General features: G+C 39.1%; 1 protein-coding gene and 1 long non-coding RNA gene across 6 annotated transcripts in view; one reads left to right on the top strand and one right to left on the bottom strand.

Annotated features, from left to right (window-relative positions):
• Positions 1 to 20,550, bottom strand: part of stau2 (staufen double-stranded RNA binding protein 2) — a 96,759-nt gene that overhangs the window by 71,739 nt on the left and 4,470 nt on the right. For both annotated transcript variants that reach the window (XM_086020304.1, XM_086020305.1), the window contains exons 2-5: positions 19,788 to 19,995; positions 17,382 to 17,512; positions 17,074 to 17,233; positions 13,334 to 13,469 (exon numbers count right to left, since the gene is read on the bottom strand). In XM_086020304.1, coding sequence (XP_085876430.1) covers positions 13,334 to 13,469; positions 17,074 to 17,233; positions 17,382 to 17,512; positions 19,788 to 19,986 — 626 coding nt within the window. In that variant the 5' untranslated portion in view covers positions 19,987 to 19,995. The remainder of the gene's footprint in view (positions 1 to 13,333; positions 13,470 to 17,073; positions 17,234 to 17,381; positions 17,513 to 19,787; positions 19,996 to 20,550) is intronic.
• The window catches only part of LOC147127684 (uncharacterized), a 32,844-nt gene continuing 12,884 nt past the window's right edge, over positions 591 to 20,550 (top strand). The window contains exons 1-5 of one of the 4 annotated variants that reach the window (XR_015084155.1): positions 591 to 738; positions 2,156 to 2,296; positions 6,766 to 6,924; positions 17,071 to 17,265; positions 17,706 to 17,720. This is a non-coding gene — a long non-coding RNA (uncharacterized LOC147127684). Of the gene's footprint in view, positions 739 to 2,155; positions 2,297 to 6,765; positions 6,925 to 17,070; positions 17,386 to 17,705; positions 17,721 to 20,550 lie in introns of those variants that run through there. The other 3 variants (XR_015084154.1, XR_015084156.1, XR_015084153.1) reach the window with 3 other exon arrangements.

Below are 20,550 nucleotides of genomic sequence, written 5' to 3'. Positions count from 1 at the left end.
AACGACAGTCAAGTGGCAAAATGGCCGCCCCCCCTGGGATGGATAAAAACGGGGGGGATTTTGCAGCTTGGTTCATATTCCACAAATGCAATATTAATCAGAATGCCGTGTTTCGAAAAGTCAGGCCGGATACAACATATTGTGAAGAATATTTTGGACTCGACTTCCCCTTGAAAAAGTGGCTGGTGGTGTTTGTTTGAAGACAAACAACAGAACAAGTGACTGCTCCAGTTCCCCCCCCCCCCCATCCCCCTCTTTTTTGATTGTTTCCAACAATTCCACACTGACTGAACAGCGTGGCTGAAACAGACACACGCGAATATTACGGCCAAGTTATTATTCATGGCAACAACTCCACACTGATGTGAATTTTGTTTGTCATATTTTTTACCATCTCAATAGGATAAAAATTAAAAGTTGACTTTCTATTGCATAACAGGATAAACATGAAAAGTTGACTTTCTATTGCTTGTATACAAATATTTGGTTCTCTGGAGTGCTTGCCTACCCAGTGAAACACCCAACTAAATCTTTTGTTGGCTGTGTATTCAAAAATTGTTCCATCTGTTAAGTACTTGTTGTCAATCTTTGTGATGTAACAGTGCAGCTAATTTACATAATACTGCCCATACAGAGTTGATACGCTCATGACTTGGCAGCTAGGATGAATACAGATGCATCAATTTTAAGCGATGGCTGATATGGAAGGACTATCACATAAAAGTCAAAATGTAAAAGGTAAGCAGAGCTGCAGTAACAGAGTTAGCTTCTCGTAACTGGCATTGTGGGAAAACAATTATAATATCTCGAGGTTTCGTTTCAACTAACTGCTAATGTCTTGGTTGGTCTTCAGATGAAAGTCTTGTATCCCTAGCGCCACCACGGTTAGGTTCTTGAGGGTGAAAATGAGTTGTCAATTTGAGGTTAGCTCTGTATTTGCACCCGGGCATAAATCAAGGCAAAACATCTGTTACAGAAGAGGCAACTAGTTGAGGGTACATGTTAAACTATTACGAAACATTTTGTGGAAAATGCATGTGTGTCTGTTGTTGGCTTTTGGATTAAAAAAAACAAAAAAAAAACATTTGCATTCAGTAACATACAGTGGCCTAGCCAAAGAGAGGAAAAACAACATGACATGCAGTGGCTTTCTTCGCATCACCATAAAGGCGAGCGGCTAGCAGTTGGGAGGCTTTCAATACAGTCACGCACAAACATGAACATAACGCAACACAGCCAGAGCAACATAAATGGAACGGTGCTGCTCTGAGAGCAAAAGAGTGACAGAGCCTTTGTGGAGAGGAAAAAAAACAAAAAAACTTGGAAGCGCTTGTTCTTCCTCCAGCTGCACTTTCTTCCAATCTCTTGCCAGACATGTACTGGTTTTCCCTCCCTCCTTTCCTCATACTTAATTCCCTGTGTCCATCATTAATTGATTTTCTTCCTTTTTGCCTCACGCAACTGCTAATGCACTAAATACCACATAATGATGTGACATTAAAAAAAAAAAAGACAACAACAACAACAAACGCTGTCCTCAGGATTTATAAGTCCTAAGGACAAGGTCTACTCCACTAGGACAAAGTGGATACTTGTAGACTTTAAAGAATGACATTCTTCATTCTCATGACATTGGTTCAAACTTTTTTCTCAAATAGTGTCTATTCCTTTTTGTAGTGTGTATGATAGACCACAATATTCTGTGGGTCATGGGAAAAAAATGACACCTGCTAATTAGGATCTTACAAAGATCGGAAGAACAACACGTCCAACGACAGCGTACGCAATCTGTTAAAGTGAAAACGCAATTTAGCGCCCGCTTTTGGGGATCTTAGTAAAATCAGGCCCTAAAGGTTCACTTGATTACACTCTAAAAACAGTTGGGTTAAAAATAACACAATTTTAGGTCAAAAATGGATCGATCCACTACTTGGGTCAATTGGACCCAACTTCCTTTGTTCTGCGGGTTAAATTGACCCAATTTGTAAATCAGTCCATTTTTGCCCCAAAATTGTGTTATTTTTAACCCAACTGTTTTTAGAGTGTAGAAAGTGGTGTCAGCAGAACTGATGCCAAAACTGAAGAATTTCTAAGATCAATTTAGTCTAGTACACTGCTTGACTGAATTAATAGTAGAGTTAATTATCCTGCACAGGATCACATTGAGGTGCTGGAGCCTATCCCAGATAACTATGGGCGAAAGGCAGACTACCCCCCAAACTGGTCGCCAGCCAGTCGCAGGGCGCAACTAGACACTGAGTGGGTACCGATCCCACGCTGCCCGCACACAACTCAGGTGAGTGTATCACTACACCATCAGCGACTAGTTAAAAATAGTACGCAAACATTTTGGAATGATCCGAAAATGTAAATAGTAGTGGTCACTAACATTTGTAATGCAGTATATTACCCCACAAATCCCATGTCCAAGAAAAAAAAAATACAATACAATGAAATCTCTCAATTTGAATATTCTGAAGGTTGTTGTAAAGTATGGCAAAAACATTCAGTAAACATATGGCACTAAAGTCACGCAAAACCTTGGGACATCCAGTTTGTAGCCACAAGGGTCAGTGAGCATAGTGAAGATTGTGAGGCTGAAGCGATGTCCAGGTAGGGTATCCTACTACTTAATAATTAAAGAACTAAACATTACTGGTTACTGATAACTTTGTTGGAACACAAACACACCATTAATGATGCTTTGTTTAAAGAGAAGTCAACCCAAACATATGTTTCAAGATTATGGTGTATGCAAGCCCACTAGTTGAAACAAGGCATTCTGATAAATATTACGTTTGTGGAAAAAGAGTTAATCCACCCGTTTTTAGCCATCTCTGGCGGCGGCCATTTTGTCACTTCTGTTGACTGAAAATGACATCACAGTTGCTCAGGGCTCAGGTAACGACCAATCACGGCCCACATGTTTTCTGAAACTGAGCCGTGATTGGTCATTACCTGAGTCCTGAGTAGTTGTGATGTCATTTTTAGTCAACAAAATGGCTAAAAAGAAGGCTAAAAAAGGGGTGGATTTTGCTGCTTAACTCATACTCCACAAAAGCAATATTAATCAGAATGCTGTGTTTCAACTAGTGGGCCTGCTGGGAACATATTCTTGAAAAAAATATGTTCTGGTTGATTTCCACTTTAAGTCAATGTTGTTCTGAAAACCATAAAAGACTCTAAACACTCCCATTTTAATGATGATGATGATGATGAGGATGAAGTATAAAAAGGAGACATAGCAATAATTTCCCATTATTTCATTTTAGGGAAAACTGTTCTTTTGTAATCTGAACAAATTGGAGGTTCCATAACCATTCCATCCATATCATAGCCAAAATGACGTGCTGAAAATGTTCTATTTTGCTGTGAATACGAATTTACATTAATTGCAGTGTTAGGTCATATTATTTTCATGATATTCGTCCATTGAAAATGTGGAAGTGTTTTTGTATCTTATACAGTACATTACATTTTACAACACCCTACATTCTCATGAGAACAGGTTTTTATGTTCAAATCTTCCAACGTTAAAATTGTATGTTACAGTATGTAGCAACTCATATGTTATCATTAAAGTCATTAGTAACGAAAAGTTAAATTACTCGCTCACATGCTTGTTATAAACCTCTCCTACAAACAGCTGTTTCATAAACGGACCTCTAATATACCCATCTTTACCGACAGTGTTTTAGATCCAAACAGCGCCCATGAGCGATGCTTTGTTGCTTTTTTTCAATCCGAGTGTCAAAACTGAGAGCATCCATTGTTCCCACTGGCTTGTTGTGGTTTCAATTTTGAACATGAGATTAAAGCGCCCTTGTGCAAAGTGCTGTAATCAGTCTCGGGGCCCTCCTTCCATGCTTGGCTCAGGAGAAATCAGAGCCCCCAATAAAATTACCCCAGGGCTCTCGTAATGGCTGACTAATGGTGACACATCGTGTATCACTTCCAAATATGAAAAATTTACAATAGTATTACTCAGAGGGAACGGGCTAAAACAAAAAGGATTTGGTTACTAGGTAGACGAAAAAAAATACATACAATACGGATTAATTCACCATGGAAGTAATACCAGCTGCTTGAAAATAATATTTGATGAGCTCACTAAAAGCAGGTATTGCATAAAACCCCAATCTATGAGAATATGATTACGTACATTTATACCACATAGCACAAAAAATAAAATGAACCTTTGTGCCCTTTGAGTGCCAACTTGGCTGTCTGAGAGGAATAGCTATCTGGGGATCGGTCAAAAATCAGATCCTGCTGTCCTCATTAAAAGTATTACATTGTGACCTGCTGTTTTATGTTCACTGTCATGAAGAGGGAAAATTAGTTCCTTTGTTTAAAAAAATAAATAAAGGACAACAAACATTGCGGTGCCATTGTAAGATTTACTTTATTTGGTTTTCGTGCCTTGATGACGCCTTTCAAGCTGCAAATTATTTGCCTTTTGTTTGTATGTGGGCTTTCGTTGGGTACACTGGCTTCCTCCCATAAACACGTTTTGATGTGAGTGTGAATGAGTAATAGAGATGAGTGGTGTGAGGACAACACCTATTGATCATTTGAATTCCTTATAGATGCTTCAGTTTGTAAAACTAAGCCACTGTATTTTTGCTGTGGTGTGCTTGTTCTACGCAATTACAAGGGACAATTTTCTGTTGACCGATCATGGGACACAAAAAGCATTGGTAGGTTATGCAATACCAAGGACTTGGCTTTGGGATCAGAAGGTCTTAAAGCGGAAGCCAACCCAAGCATATTTTTTTTCAAGAATATGTTCCCAGCACGCCCACTAGTTGAAACACGGCATTCTGATTCATTTTGCGTTTGTGGAATATAAATTAAGCAGCAAAATGCACTTGTTTTAAGCCATCTCTTGGGGCGGCCATTTTGTGGAATAAGGGGAAAGTTTTTTTTTAAAGAATATGTTCTATGTGAGCCCATTAGTTGAAATAAGGCATTCTGATAAATACTGCGTTTGTGGAATAAGTGTTAATCCCCCCGTTTTTAGCCATCTCTGGGGGCGGCCATTGTGTCTTCTGTCGACTGACAATGAGATCGCAACTGTTCACAACGACCAATCACGGCTCAGATTCAGAAAACGGGTCAGCCGTGATTGGTCTTTGTGAGCAGTTGTGATCTCATTTTTAGTCGACAGAAGACAAAATGGCCGCCCCCAGAGATGGCTAAAAACGAGTGCATTTTGCTGCTTAATTTATATTCCACAAACGCAAAATCAATTAGAATGCCGTGTTTGAACTAGTGGGCCTGCTGGGAACATATTCTTGAAAAAAATATGTGTGGGTGGACTCCTCTTTGAGTTTGAATCCTACTGGTTGTTGAACCTCCCCTCTGGTTTAAAACTGAAAAATGGCAGCTTTCGACAGTGGGAAAATGAACTACAAACACTATCGTTACTGAACTGAACTCATTGGTGTGGTCACACACTCTGATGTTGCGCTCACATTTTCCACCACTAATTCCAAGTTCAAAGAGCAACATTTGTTTGACTTGATTGAGCTTAAAAGCTCAAGTGAGCAACCACCAAAGTCACAATACATTGAGTGGGCCAACGTCCTGGGTAGCGGCAGAGGTCCAGCGTGGCGGTCGGACTCACGCTGTCAAACGTACAGAGACGCGCCATTACGAAAGGAACTTCAGCTGACGTAAGCTTGCTCGCTCTCTGTGAGTTGTCATCATCGGATGACTTTCACACTGAAAAACACTGAGTCAAAGGTGGAGCTGTGGACATGACGACTTGCACAAACATGAACATGAAACTCGAGTCGTCTCAGCTCAATGGACATGAAAGAAGAAACTGGCCGCAGTGATAGTGAGTGCAAATCTTTCCAAATAATTGTTTATTTTGGACGCCGATTCTGATCCCTCCACGCCTCATCTCCTAAATAAAATATTGTTTTACGAGTTTACACCCATTTGTACAATTTGAACACATCATACTTTGGTCAGGTGTGTCTCCCGTGGTTAATGTTAAGTTATACACGACGATATGAATCTGATTTACTAATCAATGAATACATGTTGTGATGTTTATCTTTAAAAAATAAAATAAAAAAATAGCAATGAAACACTACTCCTCTCCAACAAGCCTTTGGCTACTCCCTTTTGTTTTTGGATCAGCTATGAAAACAATGCATAATGACTACAGCGAAAAAAGTATTTGCCCCCTTTTCGAATTCTTTTTTCTTTTGTTGCATCTTTTCCCCCACTTCAATTTTAAGATCATCAAACACACGTAAACATCAGACAAAGATAACCCAAGCAAACGCTGAATATCATCAAGTATTAATTCCCATACTTTAGACATCACTGAAACCGTCTGGTTTCATGTTCTTCCGAGGAGAAAGCATAGCATTGAAAGCATTGCCTCATTAATATACATATGCTTGGTAACGCTTCCGATGCGACTATCTTCCAAAATACTAGATTTTGTTCTAATATTTCCAGATTTGTACATATGTCAACATACATTTTAGTAACAATCTGTCATGTTTTTTGTTCAATAAGTGACGGAAGGTTGCCACTCTACGAGGAAAATTTGGACAGGCAATCTTACGGCGCGACTATCATGCAAAATATTGCGAGTTATGTTCTAATTTTTTCAGACAATGATCATAACATGCATACACTTGTGCACAGAAATTTGGGTGATAATTGGTTGTTTTACGAACGTTGAGTTGTGATAGAAGTTGCATTGCACTGTTAATGTCCCCCCCCTTTTTTTTCTCCTAGGAAGAACATGAAAACAACATGAAACCTGACCATCGGCATTTTGAAAGCACAAAAGACTGGTAAACAAGTCAGAAATAAGTCTAGTCTAGTGTACAGCACGTCATACGTCACAGGGATTACGTGAAGCGGTCCAAAATGTCCAATATGGATGCGTACAGGGTATGTCATTGTTTTGATACTTAATCGCTTCAACATTCTTTCAGGAAATCAGATGCCATTGATGTTTGCACGTTTATTCCTTATACACACTGACTAATCAAATGCTAGAAAATTAATGGGCTTTAGTTAAAAAAAAAAAAAAGAAAAAAAAAAAAAAAGAAAAGTTACATTAAGGATGTGTGCGAGGGGAGGAACTCCGACAATATTGGATACTAGCGATAGACTGATTATCGGCCACGCCGATTATCCGAATATCAGCATCTGCCTTTTTTAAAACTCTGCTGGCCGATAATAAATCAATTTAAAACTGTGTAAATCAAAACAAAGATATGTGAAAGTTTAACATTTGTCATTTTGAAATTTTCATTTGCTGTAGAAAAAAATCATGGAGCTATTGTCTTATTGTTTTAGGTTTTCATTTATCCTTTTTAAGACATGCTGACAACCCCGGATGCTCCCTGAACTTTTTGTTAGAATTTTACAAGAGAGATGTATTTTGTCAAAAATTAGTTCAAATAAAAAAAATAAAAAATCATTATGCAAACCTGAAACATAGTTCAATAAACATGCTTAAAGACGTTGCAACAAAGTTAAGAGTAAATTTTCTTTACATTTTGATGCTAATATTTTCCTTTTTTTAAAAAATGAATATCGGCTCCATATTTCGGCTATTGGCCTCCTTGGCTACTAATTATCGGTATCGGCCCTGAAAAAAATCAGATCGGTCTATCTTTATTGGATACCTTGCATGGAAAAGAAGATGATAGAAACTATTGAATACAGTAAATTGCTCATGAGCAGATTTATTTTAGTAGACGGTTTAGATGTCAAGCAAGGCCGGGCAACATACTTGATGTCTGTGAGCACTCACTGGTTGTCTGAGCCCTGCGGGCATGACAGGGAGATTCATTTTTCAAGGAGAAGTACATCCACTGCAATGCTCTTTGCATTCCTTACATAACAATTGAACACACACGCGCGTGCGCATGTACAGTGTGTCCTTGAGTTGACAGAAAAGACACTAAAGCGTGTGCCTCAGTCAACAGTCAGCACCATACTTTTGAAGGCTTTCCTTTCATTAAGGGTATATCTCAACAATAAATGAATAAAACTGATTTTCAACGGTTGCTTGGGATAAGATGCAATAATGATAAGGTTACGTTCACACTGCAGGGCATTTTGTTAAATCCGATTTGTACTGTACTCATTCACATTACGTAAATGCAACTTCTAATGAGAACGGCCTTACGGCTACGGCTATGTTCAGATTTTTTTGCCCATATGCCCATACATTTTTTTCATGCAATGTGAACAGTAAAATTAAATTTTTGTTCAAATTCGAGCCGGGCCTCCTTCATATGTGGATATAAATTGGATATGTATCCGATGCGTCCGACTTTTACGTCATTAAAAACAATATCTGCGCTCTGCGTGAGCAGGGGAGCCTGCTTGGGAGACTGCTGACAATCGTCCGTGACTCTACAAAGTTGCTTGGAGTAAACAGTGTTACTTTTATATTTGACTGTAATTTAATCGCACCTGAAACATGAAGCATAAAGTGGACGTTTGTGGTGATTGTAATAATTCATCGTTACGTGCAGCAATGACGTGAGGTCACCTTTAGTTGACATCTCCATGAAACGAAGAAATCGAAAAGTGTCATCTCATTTCCCCCAAGTTATTTCTACCTCCTCCCGCCTAGCTTCTCTGTCATTCTGAAATGAGCCACTACACGTGGGACCACATTTACTTCCGTAAACGCTGTGCCACGAGACGTTGTGCTTTGTACGCATGTGTGTCACGTCACGGAGGCATTCTGTTCACATTGGAAATTGTATTTTTTTGTAATGTGAAAGATTGGATTTAACAAAAAATCTGAATTGGGCATCATGCCCTGCAGTGTGAACGTAGCCTAAGACTACTCGAGCTCTTGGAAATTAATATCAAAATTCTATACAATTAACGTGAAAGCTATTCAAATGTCCCTGAAATTGACCATATTTTTTAAAGGAAAATTAAGACTCGCATTAAACTGCATTCATACATGACATTAAGAGAACATAAGAAAAGAAGAATATACTGTACACTGGATGTTTTGCAAAGTTAACAGCTTAAAGTGGAAGTCAACGCAAATATTTTTTTTTTCAAGAATATGTTCTATGCAAGCCCACTAGTTGAAACAGGGCATTCTGTTATAAATATTGCGTTTGTGGAATAAGTGTTAATCCACTCGTTTTTAGCCATCGCCGTGGCAGCCATTTTGTCTTCTGTCGACCAATCACGGCTCAGATTCAGAAAACAGGTCAGCCGTGATCGGTCGTTCTGAGCAATTGTGATGTCATTTTCTGTGGACAGATGACAAAATGACCGCCCACGGAGATGGCTAAAAACGAGTGCATTTTGCTGCTTAACTTATATTCCACAAACGCAAAATGAATCAGAATGCCGTGTTTCAACTAGTGGGCCTGCTGGGAACATATTCTGGAAAAAAATATGCATGGGTTGACTTCCGCTTTAATAGTAATTCATTTATGTTGACACATTTTTGAGAACAATGAGAGTTTGATTCTGGAGCAATTTACTTCTCTTGATTATTTCCTACACAAAAAAAAATTAATAATAAATACTTTGAAACGTAAACAAATCGGAAGTCAAATTGTAGCCTGGAACATGTGAGGTTCTCTGTATTGCTGTTTTTAATTTTTTTTTTTTTTTTAAATTTAAGATTTGAGAAACTAAAATGCTGGCCGGACGCCCAGTTGAGAAAAGTGTCTTCTCCTTCGTTTCTGACATAAAAACAGTAATGGCTCGTTCAGTATGTCAGCGTGTTCACATGAGGAAATGTCACAGGGCAGAGAACCCCCAGACGTTCATTCCTCCAGCTGACAAAATGTTACTGACATAACCAAATTAGGTGTGGGAGAGGGTGGGTGGTCAAAGGCTGCTCAGCCTTTCCCCTAAGGGGGGGAAATCCTGTCCCAAATCCAAATTCTGACAGAACACCTACTGGGGCAAAGAGGGGAGTAGCGCGATGGATGTAAAAGTCGGGAAAACATGGAGCAACTCAAGAAGAAGCTCAGGACAAGTCAGGGGGCCAAACACCTTGGGACCCTTTTTGAATTTCAAGAGTAAAACATTCAATCGTCGTTTTGGGAACAATTACTTTTGGCCTTGGCTGATTCATAGGAATTGAGTGCTTTTATGATAACATGATTTTCATATATTATTCACAAGAACATGTTGACGTAACCATTTTTTTTTTTTTTACTGATTCAGAGTGGATTTCCACACCGGTTGACTCACATCCAGCGGGGTGTTCTCCAATGCAGTATTTGAGAATGAACAATGGGCCGGTTACGACGCCACAAAAGATCAATTGCTGATTTTAAAGTGGACGGGGATGGTCAGAAATTATTCACAGGCCCTTCGCCATAAATAAGATTCATTAAGACGCTGATAAATGCTCATTACATATTATCGCCATATTTTCTCATCAAAGCACTTTCTGAATGAATCAATATGGGTCCTGGTGGCGATTAGAGCGCTGATGGATCCGAGCCAGACTGGCCTTTTAATGAGAAGATTCTCCATCAACATGATTCCAGATCACTCTTATTCATCATAATAGGTAAGGACATGGGCATATGGAAACCTTCGTTTCACCGCGGCGTCATTACGATGAGCGATTGCGGCTACGGCCTGCCACTCCGCCACGCAGTCCGTCATCGGAGGAAGAGAATTCACACTCACAAGGTCTCGCTTTCATTAATCTCACTGAAAGAAAGAGACCTTGTGAAAACATAAATGACCTTATGGTAATGGATACTCTTTTTCAGCCTGCGTGCATGTCCTCAGCACCACTCGGGCTCACTTGAAAAGTGGCACAAAAGAAGCAAAGAGACGAGGAGGCGCGCACCTTTCCGTATTTAAACTCACTGTCACACTGACAGACAAAACATTGGCACAGATTTTCCCCTCAACATTGCAGACATTTGTCTTGTTTGTTACGGCATGGATCAAAAAGAAGATGTGCACCAGATGCCAAACTGCCTGGCTCATCATGTAAGCAACAATGCCACTCAATCACTCTTTATTCCCGGAGCTGTTTAGACATTTTAAAATTACACTCCAAAGTACTACGAACCGCAGGATTTTCGTTTTCCAACTTGTTCATCATCAAATCATGACATGCTGTGTGTAAACCTAAATTACATTTCTGGCTGGGAAGCCTCAAAATGGGTGTTGAGGCCACTGAACAGTGGCTATTCAAATATTTAAAAATTAGGAAACACTGCCATCTGGAGGGAACATGTCAATGGATGGCATTTTGCTCTTTGGATGGTCATACTGTAGTATACAACTTTAAGTTGTATTAACTAGGGCAGCACGATACAGTGGCACCTCTACTTACGTCTCTTCATACGAAATTTTCAAGTACCGAAACGTATCAACAGGAAAATATTGCCTCTTTCAAATTTCAGGGTACGAAAGGTAAAAGTAGGGGCTGCTACTCGCTGCTTCAGAGTTTCCTGAATGCAACATACTCATAGCTGCTCTGCCATTGGCTACTACCTAGCATCTTCCTGCCATCCCATTGGCTAAGAGGGACCTCTACCGTATGTGTCTGTGTTTGTAGATAGACAGGTAGATATAGATATGTGATAGATATGTCTATGCAGCGTCCTCGTCATTCGCCCCACAGGCCATGAGGTGTTCCGATAGTTTGACGTGAATTAGAAACGAGGAAAAGAAAAAAAAAAAAGGAGAAAATCGTTTTTTTTGTCCATACAAACAAAGCAAGAGATAATAGAAAAGTATGAAAAAGGGATGCGCTTGGTTGATCTCGCCAAAGAATATGACCGTAATGTATCGACAGTTGCCACGTTATTAAGTCAGTTCTTTACAAAACGCCAGGCAAAAATCACTTCTGAGAGAGAACATGAACCAAAGAGTGGAAAAAGCGATGACAGGAATTGAAAGGTAAACAATCATCATTTTTATTCTTTACTCTATTCTTTGTTTTTTACATTATGCACAACTCTCATTTATTGTGCAATAATCTAATTGTAACATGTATTTGTTTCATGTGTTGATGCATTTTTATGCTTTATAAAACGTTTATGTCTGAATATTGGGGGCTTGGAACGTATTACGGCATTTACATAGAAAACACGTCTTTACTTACAAAATCTTCTACTTAAGAAATTTCTTGCAGAACCAATTCATTTTGTAAGTAGAGGTACCTATGTATTATGCAATATGCAATACGGTTGTTGACTATAGCAATATCGATATTATTGCGATATTGAACATGGTCCTAAAAAAATACATTTTTATTAGCTAATAAAAGAAATACATGTTTATCATACAGCAAAATAAATGAGCTCAGTTTATTCTTAGCTAATGAATTGTAATTACCCTAGATAATGTTTAACTATTGGGTAGTGATGCACATTTAAGTTTGCGTCTGACTGGTCAAATTCACATAAAAGCACACAATTCCATAAGAAAATGATTGCATGTCTTTACGAAATGAATAATGCATCAGCCGATATTGCGATCGATATTTTTTTTCGGTATATTGTGCAGCCGTAGTATTAACTTTACTTTACAATAGCATCCAAAATTGTATCAGTACACTGGTCTATTTTTCTGAATCCCAACTTTTAAAATATTTTACAAGGGGCCCTTTCCTCATGTTGTCCCTGCGCTTGTGCAGCTTTACATTTACAGTTACGCTGGCTTCTTCCCACATTCCAAAAACATGCAGTTTTTGACGACTTTAAATTGTCAGTAAGTTGTCTAATAACATTTTCATTTCATCAAGTGGTAGCACAAAATAAAATCATCTGAATCCAGATAGGGCGGCACGGTGGACGACTGGTTAGCACGTCCGCCTCACAGTTCAGAGGTCGTGGGTTCGATCCCGGCTCCGGCCTCCCTGTGTGGAGTTTGCAAGTTCTCCCCGTGCCTGCGTGGGTTTTCTCCGGGTACTCCGGTTTCCTCCCACATTCCATGCATAGTAGGTTAATTGGACACTCTAAATTGCCCCTAGGTGTGATTGTGAGTGCGGATGTTTGTCTCTGTGTGCCCTGCGATTGGCTGGCAACCAATTCAGGGTGTCCCCCGCGTACTGCCCGAAGACAGCTGGGATAGGCTCCAGCACGCCCCGCGACCCTTGTGAGGATAAGCGGTATCGATAATGGATGGATGGATGAATCCAGATTTTTAAGCAGACTATATATCCACTGTAAAAAATGTATCTGGATACAGATGATTTTATTTTGTGCAACCACTTGACAAAATCAAATTGAGTAAATTCAACCATGTTTTTTTTCAGTGGAGGCTCCAGCTCACAATTGTTGTCTGAGGTTTATCTGCAACCCCAAAATCCCATAAAATAGCTTACCTTTGGTTAAACATGCCTCTGAAGTTGTAGCAAGCTCTGTAGTTGGGCATGGGCTTGGGATCTAAAGGCCTGTAGATAGCCGGCTCGCCTCTCTTCATAGCCAAACCATTGAGCTCCACTGTTGGTGTTATGCTGCCTATGTGAGAAAGTACATGTGCAACAATATGGTGAAGTTTACATAATGAAAGAATCAATCGCAATGAGTACACGTAGGAAAACGTCTCAATTCATTCATTCGTTCATTGTCCGAACAGCTGATCCTCACTAGGGTCACATGCGTGCTGGAGCCTATCCCAGCTGTCTTTCCGTTATCAACCACAACTATTTCTTAACTCATTCACTGCCAGACATTTTCAAACCGTCTTTTACCCTAACGTTTGAAAAAAAAATTGGAAAAATATATATAAATAAGTTCCTGGGATTGAATGGCTGGACTGTGAAAAGATAAGTCAATGGCAGTGAATGAGTTAAGGAGCCTTTGAGCATTTTCTCACCACAATTTAAGCAGTTCCTAGATGTCTTAATAACATATCTGTGACACACTATCAAAATACCGCAAGGATCAAGAATCATACTGTCTTTTAAAAAATATTTTTATTTTCCTCGTTTGAGAGGATGACGAGTAAGCACTCTTACAAGTACAGCTTTACAGGATTTTGGGCCGATAAGCCAGTTTAAAAAAAGAAAAGAAAAACAATAACTGATCACAGATCCCATCACAAGCTGGAGAAATATGTCTAATTAAATAGCTTATTTACTGTACATATATTTTTAGCATTTATTTATTTTATTTTAAAGTGGACAGTGTATATTACTGAAAATGTACATGTAAATAAGACATTATAGTCGGTGGCTACTCTCCACTGTAGTTATTTGGCCGTTTTTAAGTATACGTGTGTACCGTTTACTGAACATCAACAGAAGTATTCTAAAGAATTTTTTGCTAATGTTAAGCAATCTTTGCAATGGCCCAAGCAAGGAAGGAAAGGCGAGGGGAATAAATGTGATTTGACTATAAAACATTTATTCATTAACAAACGAGCAGAATTTGACTCCTCCGGTCAAATGATTTGAAAATGATAGAGCCCTCCTAAGTTGTCATATATGTGGAGGATAAATACATCTGTAAGTGGTCATATGTTGCACCGTATGATTTCATGAATGAAAATGAAGACAGATAAAATGACTTATTGCTCGTGTTTACATCGATGAGGTGTCGTTGCCGCTTGCAATGCACGCTGCTGGTTTTGGAAATCGGAAAATGATACGTCAAGCGGCTATGATGTGTGATGTCACTGCCTGGAGACTGCCAAATTGTATTATTTTTTAATAAAGGCTATGTACATTGTATTTATTTATTAATGTAGATGAGTTCAGTGTTCAAAAAGTGCAGTCCACTTGTTTACATATCAATGATATCAATCAAATCATGTTTCATGAAACATGAAAAATTGGAAGTTGAAGTGGTAAAGCCAGAGATTTGCTAGCATTATTGTTATAATCTGCGCTTTATTTTCTTTGATTTCTTACTGACTTACAGTATATACGACCCTTGTGAGGATAAGCGGTATGGATAATGAATGAATGAATGAATGTTTACATGACACGTGTGGCAGATTTATGTTGTCATGGTGAACGCTTATAATACTATGTCAAAGTATTTAGTAAGTTTAAACCTTTAATTGTAAGGGAGAAATAAACTATCTTTCATATTAATTAAAGATAAAGTAAACCCCCCCAAAAATTCTTTGCAACATTGTTCCATGCACTTTCACAAATGTAAACATGGCATTCCGATTAAAATTGCGTTTGTGAAATATGAGTTAAAGAGCCAAAGCCACCCGTTTTTAGCCATCTAAGGGGGCGGACATTTTGTCACTTGCTGTCGACTGAAAATGACATCACAACTGCTCAGGGCTCAGGTAACGACCAACCACGGCTCACCTGTTTTCTGAAGCTGGGTCATGATTGGTCATTACCTGAGCTCTGAGAAACTGTGATGTCATTTTCAGTTGACAGAAAGTGGTAAAATGGCCGCCCCGTGAGATGGACAAAAACAGGTGGATTTTACTGCTAAACTCATATTCCGGCAAACGCAATATTACATTGCATAGAACATAATATTGCAAAGAATTGATGGGGTTGATTTCTCCTTTAATGCTTCACTTGCCTTTATCTGAATATCCTATCATCCATATTAGATCAGATAGTTTGTTATCAGTGTTGAGCAAGTTACTTCCAAAATGTAATATATTACATATTGCTAGTTACTTGCATGTGAAAGTAATATGTTTCTTTACAATATTACTCTATTTGTAGAGTAATGCGTTAGTCAAGTTTAAGTTACTTTTTTTTTTTTTTTTTTTTTTTTTTTTTTTTTTTTTTAAATCGGGGTTAATTTATTTAATAATTTCAAGAATTTGCTGCCATACTCTAGCTGGTAAAGTTAACTTATGAGCATATTTAACTATATAGTGTGGTCTATAATATTAAACGTTTCGACTCTATGGTGTGGTGGGACATCACTACCTTTGATCAATATTTGTATCAATAAGATTTATTTTTTAAATATAAATATTGGAACTGATAATTTGTCCAGTAAATAAATAATCACAGACTGTAAACCACAAATGAAATTATCATTATTCTCAAATTAATTTACACACTGGGGGCGGCATGGCTCAGTGGTAGAGTGGTCCTTTCCCAACCGGCAGGTTGTGGGTTCAATCCCCGGCCATTGTGGCCATGTTGAAGTATCCTTGAGCAAGATACTGAACCCCCAGTTGCTCCCTATGCTGCGTCATCAGGAGGTAGATGAGGTACAGTGTGAAGCGCTTTGAGTACCAAAGGTAGAAAAGTGCTATACAAGTGACAGTCCATTTGCCATTTACACACAAATAATAGTGATGCATAACATATAATCGATAATTGGTCTAACAAGATAGATAGATAGATAGATAGAAACACACAGACAGGGCATGTGTAATAAAAGCAAAAATATGTATTGAAGTCAAAACTGACCTGACTAAATGATTTTTCCTTTTTCATTATTATTTTTTCTATTTATAATAAGTGAAAGTTCAGTTAGTTCTAATTTTCTTTTACTACATGGAGACAAAGTTTCGAGGTGATTTGAGAAAAAAAAAAAAAGGTAAATAAGAAACGAGCGCATCAGACTCTAATAATGGCGTCTATTGTAGTTTACTGCCTAAATGTAATATATTACTGTACTGCGTTACTTTTGTCACGCGTTACCCCGAACACTGTTTGTTATTGCTTATTGATTTTAATCGCTGACATCGCAATTGCAATTTTTAGGATTTTTTTTTTTTTTTAATTACTTTTCATAATCATTCGTTTGTATAGAAATTGTGACATTATTTCAACAACATCCATCCATTCATTATCGATACCGCTTATCCTCACAAGGGTCGTGGGGCGTGTGGAGCCTATCCCAGCTGTATTTCAACAACATGTACTACTTTATTCAAGGAAAATTAACACTTTTTGCTGCTAATATATCTTCATTCATCTAACGTTATGACTTCATTCATATAGTGTAAATTTACACCAATTTTTCTTTTTTTGGGGGAGGTTTACATACTGTATATTCATTGTCATGGAAATATAGGGCCAATGTTGCTTTGCAGTTTGTACCCATCTTTCATGCGAATGCCCCCCCCCACCCAAAAAAAAAAAAAAAATCCCACGGCAAGATGTTTTCTCTTTGCTTCCAGTACCTGGATTGCTGTTGATGTCCACTTTTGGTGAGCGGGGCATTGGCCTGGGAAGGACACTCTCATCCAGAGCTTTGGAGGCTGTAGAATGTTGGGCCTTTTTAATGCTAGAGCCCTCTGCCTCCCAAATTTGCTCCCCAAGAGTCAACTGCACTGTGAAGATCTGCAACAGCGACATCCGGAGGTGACGCCATGGTATAATCACTTTTCAATCCAAATGAAGCCATTCAACTGGCACTGTTGTTAGATGTTTGGATGTCAATATTACTGTAATAATATTGCGACTAATGATAATAAATTCCTGTCCTCACCTTAGCGTGTGCAGGGCCTCTCTCATTGAGGAGCTTGTACTGTGGCTGGATCCGATTGAAACGGGCTAACTCATTCACCAAACACATTGGAGTTTTCTCTTTAGGGTTTGCCATGTTCTCCTCGGGTGAACCTGACAAAAGTACATAGGGAAACACACCACTGATTACTGGGGTGCAGAGAGCGTGCTTTTCATTTTTTTAATGTAGGGGGCTAATAAGTGTGACCAGAGGGCGATGAGTCCCCAAGACTTGTTGGGGGAAAATACCAGTTTCAAAACAAGATTTATCCACATTTGAAATTTCTATATTCCATACTTTTTCCAGACCTTCACTTCAGTGAATAAATTGCATCATCAGAGTGGGGTAAGTAGTAATTTTTACATAAAGTGCCTTTTACGCAAGGGGATCACAGGATTGCCTCCGACTAAAATATGTACATATAGTTGAGGATGTTGTGCATCCCTGGAAGCAATCACTTTGGATCTTAAATAAACGGTTTAAGAAATACAGCTTTAGAAAAAAAAAGTGGTTTTGTGGCACAACTTGCCCTAGTGCGGGGTAAATTGTGCCATGAGTCAAAAGTCACTGGGGTAAATCGTGCCGTTGATAACTGAAGTAAAAAAAGATCATTTTAATCCCACAAACGATAATGCTGTATAAAAGCAAGACAAATTCAATACAGAGCACCCAGCTGCATCTGAATAACTTCACAGATTCGGCCTACTACGGGACATTCCACTTGTCAATGCTGCACGCGAATGTGAACCTGTGCTCCCTTCTAGCTGTACCACAAAGTCATTTTTTTTCTTATCCATATATCTTTTTATGGTGATACTGCAGATCTTCATCACCTTTCTAACCTGACGTACGGTTTTCCCCAGTTGCACCGCTTTCACTGCTCTTTCCAACTCCGAAAAAGGAGTTGAAACCCTATCTGTCTTCCTTTTGTATCGCCGTGTCATGATGAATATTGATCTAAAATTAAGAATGGCGCATAGTTTTAGTGATCAAATGTAAGAAGAGAATGTACAATAACAATAAAATACAATAAAGTAATATATAATAAATAATCATAAATTGGGGGAAGGTATGTAATTGGCAGAACTTGACCCAGGTCCTTTGGCACAAATTACCCCAAGCCCACCATTTTGAAAGAAATGCATCCCCCCAGCTGTTTTGAGCTAGCATCATGCTAACTGATGTGTGAACTGTTTTCAAAGCTTTCTATAATTGTTCAAACACAGCAATAAAAAAAAAAACATCATCAAATTTTACTTTGGAGGGCAAAAAATGTTTTTGGAACTTAAATGTGCTTACCTATAAAGCTATGTGTATCCCTTCTTTACAGGATGAGTGAGATGGGATGCCCCTTCAAAAATATGTGGTCACATGACCTTTCTTCTATGGCAGGGGTGTCCAAACTCGGTCCTCAAGGGCCGGTGTCCTGCCTGTTTTCCATCTCTCCTTGCTGCAACGCACCTGATGATCGTTATCAAGCTTCTTCAGAGCTTGCTCTCCTTGCTGCAACGCACCTGATGATCGTTACCAAGCTCTGAAGAAGCTTGATAACGATCATCAGGTGCGTTGCAGCAAGGAGAGATGGAAAACAGGCAGGAAAGCGGCACTTGAGGACCGGAGCTGATACCCCTGTTCTATGGTTTTCTAAATAACTTGGCACAAATCACCCCACTCTCCCCATTGTACTCTAACCATTTACAGCAGTTGCACAGAAGTAACCCTGGTTTCATTATTAATTACACATAAGTCTATGCATTCAACGTTTATCCTTAATTATGTAAAATAAAATGTGTTTATAAGTGTCATTCAGCACAAGGTGGATTTTAATCTTTAAAGGGGTCAACCCAAACATAGTTTTTTACAATAATATGTTCTATCCAGGCCCACTAATTGAAACAAGGCATTCTGATAAATATTGCATTTGTGGAATAAGAGCTATTCCACCCGTTTTTAGCCATCTCTGGGGGCGGCCATTTTGTCACTTTGTCGACTGAAAATGACATCACAACTGCTCAGGTAACAACAAATCACAGCTCACCTGTTTTCTGAAGCTGAGCCATGATTGGCCGTTATCTGAGCCCCAAGCAACTATGATGTCATTTTCAGTCGACAGAGGTGACAAAATGGCCGCCCCCTGAGAAGGCTAGAAACGGGTGGGTTTTGCTTCTTATCTCATATTCAACAAACAATATTAATCAGAATGCTGTGTTTAAACTAGTGGGCCCGCATAGAACATATTCTTGAAAAAAATATGTTTGGGTTCCCCTTTTAAGTATCGGTCGCTGGTATCGGCAGCCTTCACATATATCTGGTACCTAGAAATAAGGCCGCTATCAGTCAGTCACATACAGAAAGTGAGACCTGGTATCAGTACTTGCCCATTCCTACCTGGCGGTGTGGCAGACACAGGAGCGTCCCCATATCCAGCTGCAGGAGCGGGGCAGGCGGGTGTGGGGGACGGACCTGTGCCGTTGACAGAGGACTGCAGACCCAGGGATCCTGGGCTGGCCATGGCCGCCAGAGGAGCTCCGGAGGAGAGGCCAGGGCCAGCCTGGGGTGCTGAGGTCTGTACTTTTACTTGAGCCATACTCTATTCCTGAAAAATGACCAGTATCATTAACATAAAACATTGATAAAAGCTAAATAAGAGTGACAGTTTCACTCCTGAAGCAGATTTACATACATTCCTATGATTTTTTTTTTTTTTTTAATCCAAACAAATAGGCACCCTGAAAGAGACAATGTTTGGCCATAGATGTACTGTCTCTCTGGAAATTCTGAACATTCAAATCACCAAAGTACAGTACTCAAGCAAAACTAACTCCCGACTTAAAACTGAGGCGCTCAAGTGTAGCACACATCCTGATGCCCTGGTAGCCATTTCACACAGACAATGAAGCTTTATTTGAAGGATCTTTGCTTATGTTACTGCTACTAAACTCCACCGGAAAAAGGGGGAATCGTGAATGCCACAGTGGCCTTGCACTCACATTTTGAAGTCAACTCTCATGGAGTAGAAACTGTCAAACAGTCAACACAGGCCAAAGTTAAAGTGGGAAGTCAACTCAAACATATTTTTTTAAGAATATGTTCTATGCACACCCAATGGTTGAAACAAGGTATTCTGATATATTCTGTTTGTGGAATAAGA

Source organism: Filicampus tigris, chromosome 21 (assembly GCF_054856515.1).
Source record: "Filicampus tigris isolate MCC_2025a chromosome 21, RoL_Ftig_1.0, whole genome shotgun sequence".
Lineage (NCBI taxonomy): Eukaryota > Metazoa > Chordata > Actinopteri > Syngnathiformes > Syngnathidae > Filicampus > Filicampus tigris.
This window is presented reverse-complemented; position numbering and strand designations above follow the sequence as displayed.